A 10004-nucleotide genomic window follows, 5' to 3' on the forward strand; every position below is an offset into this window, starting at 1 on the left:
AGACAAAAAAAAAAAAAACCAAAAAACAAAAACAAAAAACAAAACAAAAAACAAAAACAAACCCACAATAATGACCAGAGCAAAGACCTTAAGCTGTACCTAGCCTTTAGCAAATTATATCCCGATCCTCCCTAGATAACCTCCCCCCATCCCAATCCCCACCCACCTCATCCACCATCTTCTCTACGTTTTTATTAACGCATTCAGTTCGCTGCTGGACAGCTACAGTAGAGGGACACTGAAAGCGTTGGGTTTTATTCTATTCTCAAAGTCAAAAGGAAAAAGCAGGGGGAGGTGCCCAGGGCTAAATCACCCAGTTAAGATCGAGTCCTGAGGGCATTTACATTCTGCACAAGCGGTTTGGATTCTCAGTGCACATGAGTAGTGGAATATCTTCTAGTCACGTAAGAGAGACCGACCTTCATGCCTGACGTTGTGTCAATGCCAATAAGAACTCAGAGAAGAGAAGCATATATCCAGGAAACTCTTGATTTTACAGAAGAGTCAAATGAGAGTCGAGTAATAAAATCAGTTTCATTTCAATGATAACTCTTTTGAGAGACACACCTGGGTTTAGAGAGTTCAGGAGCCAGAAGCTGAACTCTTATGCCCAAAGGGAACCAGATGGGAGAAGTGCAGAGCTCACAGAAGAGGAAAAGCTGAATCTGGTGAACCATCACCAAAGCCTGGTGATGGGACACATCCTCATGGTGGGGGGGGAATCAACTTTATCTGTGACCAATGTTTGTATCCTTACCTTCGATTCTCTTATTCTGAAAGAAAGGCTGTTTTCACAGCAGAGTGGGACATCAGGTTCCTCCCCACACTAAGGAGCTGAAAAACATCTTTTGTGTCTGAAATACCATGTGTCCTTTTTCTTTTTAGAGAAGGGAGTTAGAGGATCGTAGAAGCACTCCAGAGCTTGGAGTAAAATTAAGATTGAAATATTCTATAATCCCTTGAGGTCAGAGTATAATTGAAGCCGAAAGGGAAAATACCCAAGACTTGAAAACCACTCATAAGAACCCACACCATAAATACTCCCCATGGTGATCACTTAAATTCTACTTTTTCGGGTTGTGGCTGCTGGCTCAAGTCAGTGAAATAAACAAATACAAAGAACTTGCCAGCAGTGAGAGGAAAAGTTTTTCTTTACAGCCCAGACAAAGTCTCCCAGCTGACAGTCACTTCCTGTCAAAAGCGGGGCTAACACCAAACAGAAGCCTCACCTGGAACTTCAGGAGAGAATCTCGCGGAGTGTCGAGACACGAAAAGTTTGAGCTCTTGGTCCAAGTTGCACTCGATCAGGTTTGTGTCCCACGATCGGATCCCTGTGGAGTAAAAGGAAGACAGTTGGCAGGCTTCCTGTGAGTCATCTCAGAGTGGTTTGGAAAGCATCCCTCACGGGCCTTTCTCTGGAGGGTTCCTTGGCTAGCGGTGGATGCCCACAAATGGAAAAGGGATGGTCCCTCCACTGGGACACAAGGGAGGGAGAACTAACTGGGACACTGAAGGTCTGCCTCTCATAAAATGTAGGTGTGGCAGGGCTGGAGGCTGGAAAGCAAACAGTTATTAGAAAATGGCAGAATCAGAGAGGCAGGAAGGCACGGAAGACGACGGTTCTGGCTTAGCGGCTCCAGACTACCACTCACTTCTTCAGACTCCACTACTAAGTGGCCAGTGTCAGATGCAGATGGGATGGGCAGCTGCCATTCAAGCGTTGGTCCGTTTCCCAAAGGATGCTCTTGCCGTGCGCGTGTGCGACTTCTCCCATTTACTTGTTTTTGACCTTGGTTTCTTTCTTTTTTTTTTTTTTTTTTTTTGGTTCTTTTTTTCGGAGCTGGGGACCGAACCCAGGGCCTTGCGCTTCCTAGGTAAGCGCTCTACCACTGAGCTAAATCCCCAACCCCTGACCTTGGTTTCTTAATCTCCCTTCCCCCATATCAATCCCAAATTGTATGATCTTTGATAAGCATGTAGAACTCAAGGTTTGGACTAGGAGTTGTATCAGTCATTTATTTTTAGTAAGCTTGTCAAGAAGTGTCTTTAATTCACAATTGTTGAGTTATACTGATTTTTTTTTAATCCAGGAGAACTTTTTATACTTGATAAAACTCTGGTAGTTTGGGAGTGGGCATGAACTTCCTTGTATGAGCCTGGAAGGAACCATCGGGGACCAGAGTAACCCACAGTCAAGAATCAGAATCATTGTGGTTTCCAGTACTGGCCCTACCTTCTCAGGCTCTTCTTTCTCCTCCTTGCCTCCCCTCAACCGTAGGGAGATGTTTCAGGGAGAATGCAGAGAACATCAGGTTACGAGAACCCTGGACAGAAGCCAGGGAAGCTGTGAGCCACAGAAGCCTAGGTAACATCTGTGTGTGTGTGTGTGTGTGTGTGTGTGTTCACATGTATGTATACCTGTGCTCATGTGTATGTGCGTTCGCATGTATGTGCTTAGACTTCGCCCAACAGACTGCTCATGATGGGGCCAGTACCTAGCACCATCCTCAACGGTCAGAAACCAACTTCTGAGCCAACAAATACTTATTATCAAACTCCTAGGGGAGAGGCTCGAGCCTCTGCAACCGAAGGTGTATCTCTAACCAAAAAGCCAATAATTGATTGATCGAATGATTGATCGAATGATTGATTAGTGTTTGTGCCATCAGCCTAGAGGGTTTACAGGGCAGTGTGTGAAACCCACCTCTAAATCCTTAATGTCTGCCTCCGTTTACCACCACTATGTTCTTATCTTAGGGACAACCCTTTGCGTCATACGTATAATAAATCTGTATAACGCATATCTTAAGTATATGTAATGTCTTGATTAAAGATACAGACCTTTTAAAAGATTGTAGAGCTCAGTTCACTATACATGAAAAGATATCTTCAAAATCATTCTCTCTCTCTCTCTCTCTCTCTCTCTCTCTCTCTCTCTCTCTCTCTCCTCTCTCTCTCTCTTTCTCATTTTTATTTATTTATTTCTTTGAGACAAGGTCTTACTACATGGCCAAACCAGCCTAGAACTTGTTCTAACTAGATCAGGTGGCCTTGAAATTGTAACTCTGATGCCTGGGGCATCTAGGTTGGTGGACAAAGACCTTCTCCATCGGAGGAACCTTCTCAAACAGCTGCGTGCCCCTTTGACAGAGGGAGACTTTCTCATAGGAATAGCGGGAAAGACTCAGATAAGAAAGGGTTAACGCTCCTAAGGAGAGGCTAAATTATAAGGGAAAATTTTATGAGTCTCCCTGGCAACATTAAATGGCCTCAGTTTGCATTTGTGTTAATGGAATATTTAAATTTTAACAAGAAAGGCATGTTGAGAGTTTGTGGGTCTTTTTAGTGGAGAAATGATAAATGGCTTCTTTTTGTTCCCCGCTGAGCTTGACAGGTTGAGAGATCTGAATTCATTAGAATATTTTACTTCAACATATACACTTTATACTAGCCTCCGTGCGCAAAGCCATTGAGTTCCTGTTGGAGCGGCTTAATTGGAACCGTTGATGGAGCTCCATTTTGTCTTCTGGCGTGTCAAGCCAGGTCAATAAGTTACTAACGAGACATATGTATTTAAATTAAATTCATACTATTTTTCCATCTTTGTTCTAGGCAACGTCTAAATGGCTACATTATTTGAATGACTTTGTCTGGGGTTAGGCACCCACTTGCTCCTGCATTGGCATTTGCCGTTTCCCCCTTGTTGCAACGCCAGTGCGACACCAGTGGTGAATTGTTCACTTTATATTAATTTATGCCTCTTACATTTATAATTTGACATTAGAAAAATACTAAACTTTTTTTTAAAAAAATCCATTGAGTTGATTTTTTTAATCAAACCAGCAGACAGTTGGTAAAAATAACTCCCGGCGTGTAAATTGCCAATGAAAGGAAAAACATTCAAGGTTCTCTCTTTCTAGGAGACCAGTTTCCAGTCAAAATATTTCTTAGGAATGTATGATTGGTGCTGCGGTTTATAAAATAAAGACTATTTAGACTCCCTGGCTACTTGGGAACGAAAAATTTGGAGCCTTATCAGTTTTAGAAATAAAACACTTAGTAATGAGTTGTCCCCTTATGCTGGGATATTAGTGGTAAAGAGAGGGGTTCTCAATGAAGACCAATTGCTTTCGACTGTGTTTCCAGATCTCCCCTTCCTGACTAATTGGGGACCAAAGCTGGAACCCCTGATATTGATACAGCTCTTCCTACATTCTCCTCTGGACTTGGCAGCTAGAGAGGGGATCCCTGGGTGGTGTTAAGAGGTTCTGAAAGAGATTTCTATAGTGGGGGAAATGTGCTATATCCCTCACCCCCTTTTTCTGATTACCCCCTATTTCTAAGGGCAATCTCTTGATTGAGGGTTTGACTTTGTAGCCACCTAAGAGGACTTCATCCTTACTGGATTACCCAGGGGCTGACAACTGGAGCAGCCGGAGGCAGTAAACCTCTGTGTTTCAAATGCCCGGCTGGGTTCAAGGGGCATCAGGCACAGGAGAATGCGCTGGGCAGCTCCAGAAGCTGGAGAGCTCCGCCCTGGGAGGCAAGCGCCCATCCCCGTGTTCAGGTGGACAGGAAGTATCAGACTATCTTTTCTTTTCTGATCTCTCACCCCATGTGTTAGTGATGCACAAAGAAGCATGAGTGCAGGTGGCTTTTAACAGAAGGAAAAAGAAGGGGAAGGGTATTTCCAAGCAAGTTGGGGTGAGGAAGAAAGATGGACGTTATATCCTGGGTCTTCTGGCTCCATTACACAAAGCTTACCCTGATCTTGTAGGAACTTTTGGCTTAATAAAACCAAAAAGCCCCTCTCCTTTAGTGGATGAAAACTGAATATTTCTAACAGAAGCAGTAGACCAAAGGAAAGGAAAGGAAAATGAATGGACCGTACCGTGCTCACTGATGCACAGACGTTGCACGCACGTGACAGCTAATAGGGCCTTTGACAGGTTATTTTCCCCAATTTGATCGTTCCCTTTTAGAAGCAGGCTTTTGATTATTTTTCGTAAATACATGAATGGTCAGCCTATAGCCCTATGATTCTGTTTGGAAAATGACACTAAAAGGTAGCTTGAACCTAGCATAGAAGCATAAACCAGAGAAGCAGCTGAACGGAAAACACTAAGATCCATTTTAGAGAAAAGATTTCCCAGCTTTCCTTTGACCTAACTTTTGGTTTGCTTTTCTCTTTACAAAGCCAGTCATTTAACGTTCATCACGTATTCGTGTGTTATGGGAACCGTATCTTACATGGACAGAGCATCATTTCAGAGCATGGAAGTGAAAAAAGAAGAACATCTCAAGTCTTAGATAACATCTCAGAACAGAAGCAAAGAGTCATCTATAAGAATCTACTTCCAAATCTAAAAGTTAGACATTACTTTTAAAAGCAAGCCTCAGGGAAGATTTACAGTAAGGCATTGATTCAATGACCTTCAGTTTGAGGACTGACTAGCTTGTGTTTCAGCTATGCTCACAGAGCCCTTAGTGGTAACACCAATTAGGCAGCACAAGCAGAAATCCATCTGCCTCCTGACTTTGGAAGTGTGAAGACGACCATAATAAATGCAACACATTCTAGCATCTCTTTATCTCCTACCATATATGGTTTTCACTTTTCTCCTTGCTAGAAGAAAATGAAAATTAAATCCCAAAGTCTTTCTGGATTCTTCATTTTCTTGCCTACAATTTTGGATAGAACATATTCAGTTAGGTAGCATCAGACTATCACGATAGAACCAGCTTAACTCACACTGAAAGACCCAAGACTGTGGACATTCCACTCATCTATTTTCTCACCAGCACATCCTGCTTATTCCCCAGGTCACCTAGAAGGACAGTTGCCTTCTGGTCATAATTCAAAGCATCAGACTGACACTTAACACTTGACATTGGGTGGCTTGGATCTTTTGAAAAGAAGGGCACAAACTGACAGAAACTCATTGTACCATTCTTTAAGTTTCTGTTTCGTGGGTATCGTTGTATAGGGCCTAGATATTAAAATATACTCAGACACCAGCATTTCCCCGAGGATACGGATATCAGGCTGCCTCCACGTCAGGGACAATTAGGGAGGGACAAATGAATCAGTTGGTGGTGTCCGCTCTAGTTTGGAGTCAAGTCCTGTATAACTGCGTCAGTGTAGGTGGGCCAGGGCAAGGGAGCGCTATTGTTTGAAGCTCTGAACATAAAACCTGACTTGGTGCTTTTGGAACGCAGCTGAGCAAATAAGAGCGGCCATGTTTCTTTCTTGGTCTCAAGAAGCACTTAGCATCCACACTGGGGTGTTTTCGGGCCTGATGATTGGCTGCATTATCTACCATCCCTCTGGGGGGTGTTTAGATTTATTTATTTATTTATGCATTAATTCATGTATCTATCTATTTATTTATTTATTTGCCTTTCCAGAGTGTTCTGGATAATCAATCAAATGGCAAATGTGCCAGACTCCAGGGTCTCGGAGGCTACACGGTGCCTGGGTTTGGATGGGAAAGGAAGAGGAAATAAGGAAGGCTAAGAGATGAGAGAAGCTGTTTTCCCAGCCCTCAGGGAGCTCACAGTCAGAGCTGGAGCCCCCTGGAGCAGCTTCTCCTGGCTTCACACGGCATAGCCTGCAGGCACCAGCCACAATAGCCATGGCACCATAGTGACCTCTGGAGGAGCCCAGCTGGGAGCTGCCAACTGAAGCAGCAGTGTGCCCTGCCATGGAAACAGCCTGCCACCCTGTTGCTAAGTCATCCCGAGCTGTCTGAAAAGCTGGGGGACGTAGGATTTTTCACTTATCCAGTGTGAGCTGCACCAAGACCCTGGGACCCAGGAGAGCACTCTCTAGAGGATCAGCAACATCTGTTACTACCCTGGAGGAAATGGCTCTGCTCACACACTTGGTTGATTCTTAATGAGATTGATATAACCATTTCAGAAATCCATGCCAAAAAAAAAAAAAAAAGAAAGAAAGAAAGAAAGAAAGAAAAGAAAGAAAGAAAGAAAAAAATAAAAAGAAAAAAACTGACCAAATTAGGGAATTAAAAACCAGAAAGCCTGGCGATTGTGAAATGAACGTTAGGGTTGGTGGGTGGGGATTCTAGTAAATGACTCTTTCTTAGCTGGACAACACAGGTATGCTCACTTTGTGAAAATTCAGTGAACTGTTCCTCTATGGTTTGTGCTTTTTCCTCCCTCTTGAATACTCTTCCTCCCTCCCTTCCTCCCTCCCTCCCTTCCTTCCTTCCTCCCTTCCTTCCTTTTCTTTTCTTTTCTTTTCTTTCTTCCTAGTGTCAAGAAGACAAATCTGGATTTTAGGACTAAACGCTAGTAAAGTCAGAATTCCTTGGCTGCATCTATTTTCTCCTCCGACAGAAAGAGGCTTGAATAAACCCTGGAACGGAACACGTACTGGAATGATCAAACCCAGTAACAAAGCGGGAGATAAATGTGGTCGCAAGGTGATGGCTGAGCCACCTCCCTGCACCTAGAGGTGCCCACAAGTGGACGACTTCCCTAAGACAAGGTCTGAAAACTGCCTGTGGAACCTGTGATGTTAGCCTGCTCTCACTCCCATCTCGACCCATAGTGACCTCTGCGGTACCAGTCCTCGTCCTCCTGTCACTGCTTTGCTCCATGACCTTGAGTCTGTCCCTCACTTTTCCTCCCTCACGTCCCAGACCGCAACCTCTAAAAATGGGCGTGATGATTCCTCTCTTGGCACCACAATGGGTGGGTCTGAAAATTCTGGAGATGAAAAAGCACTTCTTAATGTCCCAGAAATAATAAGTAAAAAATGATTTTAAAACACCTAGCCATTAATCCCCACAATAGCCACACCCAATGTCGATACTTGTGAGTTTTTCCAAGGAGAAAAAAATGTGCAAATAAACTAAGTTTGAGAAACAGATCAAAAGCCCATAGTCTGAAAATGAAAGATTACTGAGACGTTCAGAAAAAGCATTCCACTTCTGAAATCTCTTATTCTTGATCTTCCCCCAACCCTCGGATGAAAAATCACCACAGGCTTTCTGCTCACTTTTTTTTTTTTTTCTTTTAAGCTGAAAGGGAAAATCCGTGCTTTAAAGTTAAACAAAAGAACCGGGTCTGCAACTCCAGTCCCCACCCTGAAGCCTTTTGTTCTGGGGACAAGTGGCCATTTCCAAATGCAGAGGCAGGTGACAAGCTTTTGTTTATTTATTTATTCATCTAAACCAAAATCATTTCATCCATCTTTTATTGGCGTGAGAGCGAGAGGGAAAGGAGGGCTGCGTGAACGCCCTTTGTCCGCCTCGGGCTGCCGTAGAGACCGCAGTGCGGACTGCACCACGCCCACCAGCCGGTGTCTCCTGGCAGAAACGTTTCAGCACCACCCCAAGAGAATAGAGCGCTCAGGCTGGAGCTATACCCAGACCCGGGGACTTCTGCCAGGGATGAAGTGAAGGGAGGGATGCCGAGGGGGGCGCGGAATAAGGCAGAGGCTAGAGCTGCCCACCAGAGGGTGGGGTGGGGTGGGAGCGCAACAAAAAACGCTCACGGCCAAAGGTGGGCGCAAGGCTCCGGCAGAGCGAGCTCGGTGCCAGCCGGGGGCGCCGCAGTGCGGGGGCAGGTGCGGCTGTCCAGCGCGGGCACTGCGGCAGGCCGGGTGGGGCTGAAGGGCGGGCCGATCGTTGCCCGCCCAAGACTGTGCCCTCCGGGACCCTCCCAGCCCCGCCCAGGGTTTCCCGGGAACCGCTATTGCCGCAGAGCCCGTTCCTGGTGCGCGCAGTAGCCCAGGAGCTGGCCCTACCCTGCCACCCCCTCCTCCCATTCAAGCTATGGCTCCTGAAGCAGAGACTTTTCAAAGAAGCCCATCTCCGCAACCTGGGGTCCCATTGTCCTTTCTGAAAGCTTCAACCAGGACCTCGGGGGCAGGAGCGAGGCCCGGCTTCGTCTAGAAACATAGCGCAGACGGGTTCCGTGCCTGTGTCCTCAGGGGCTTGGGGGGGGGGGCGGGCGTGGCCCTGGGACTAGCCTAGTCATTCCCAGTAAAGAAAGGGTCGGGAAGTTTTAAGTCAGAAAAGGCATTCTCCATTCTCAGAGGAGTGTGTGTGTGTGTGCGTGTGTGTGTGTGTGTGTCTGTGTGTCTGTGTGTGTGTGTGTGTGTCTGTGTGTCTGTGTGTGTGTCGGGGGCGGGGAGCACGAGGTGACTATGATAAAGACGATTCCCATGCGGGCCTTGGCACATGGTGTTTTGACCCCACGATTTCGGGTAAGGGGAGGTGGGTCCCAGCCTTTGGCAAGGGCGAGAGCGGAGCTGAAAAGAAGAGGTTTTGCTAGGTTCACCCCCACCCTTTCTCCGCCTGCGGTTGCGGTTTTATTATGGCCTCCGCTCCGCTGACACCTGCATTTCACTGAGCACGAGAGGAGGTGGCCAAGTCGGCGGTGGCCACGGACCCAGCCAGGTGACCCATCCCTCAGGGCTATTATAAAGATCCTCTCTCAGGGTCTCAAATAGAATAATTTATAAATTATCTCAGAAAAAGAGTCCAGACGGAGTGTGGGAGGTGGCCCGGAGAGGCGTGGGTGCGGGGCGTGCGGGAGAACAAGGTGGCCGTCGCGCCCTGGGTGGGGTCGTGCTGGCGCGTCTCCCCAACTCACGCCCCAGGGGGGCCTCGGGACGGCTTACCCAGCTCGATGTTGCCGATGGCACGCCTCAGGTGCTCTTCGGTCACCGTCTCGCCGACCACCACCAGCAAGTAGAACTTGCTGTCTAGGAAGCGGTGCGACAGGCTGGGCGAGGTGGTCGCCGCCGGGTTGCCGATGCTGCCCGATGGCTCCGGCTCGGTGGCTTCCACCACCACGGTCGCCATCCTGCCGGCTCTGCTAAAGCCTGGGAGAAGTGTTCCTCTCCCGCCGCTCCTCTGCTCTGCGGCAGGAGAAAGGATTATCTCCGAAGGTGCTGTCTCCGCTCCGCCCACTGCGTCCCCCCTCCTCCCGGCGCGCGTCGCCTCCCCCTCCGCTCTCTCCCTGCGCGGAAG

The 10004-nt window shown here is 47.0% G+C and overlaps 1 protein-coding gene across 1 annotated transcript in view; it reads right to left on the reverse strand.

The window, feature by feature from the left end:
• Map1b (microtubule-associated protein 1B) overlaps positions 1–10000 on the reverse strand; it is a 93049-nt gene extending 83049 nt beyond the window's left edge. The window contains 2 exon segments of the mRNA NM_019217.1: positions 1230–1331; positions 9653–10000. Of these exon segments, the coding sequence (NP_062090.1) occupies positions 1230–1331; positions 9653–9836 (286 nt within the window). The 5' untranslated portion in view covers positions 9837–10000.
• Positions 10001–10004: the final 4 nt, after the last annotated feature.

Source organism: Rattus norvegicus, chromosome 2, assembly GCF_036323735.1.
Source record: "Rattus norvegicus strain BN/NHsdMcwi chromosome 2, GRCr8, whole genome shotgun sequence".
Lineage (NCBI taxonomy): Eukaryota > Metazoa > Chordata > Mammalia > Rodentia > Muridae > Rattus > Rattus norvegicus.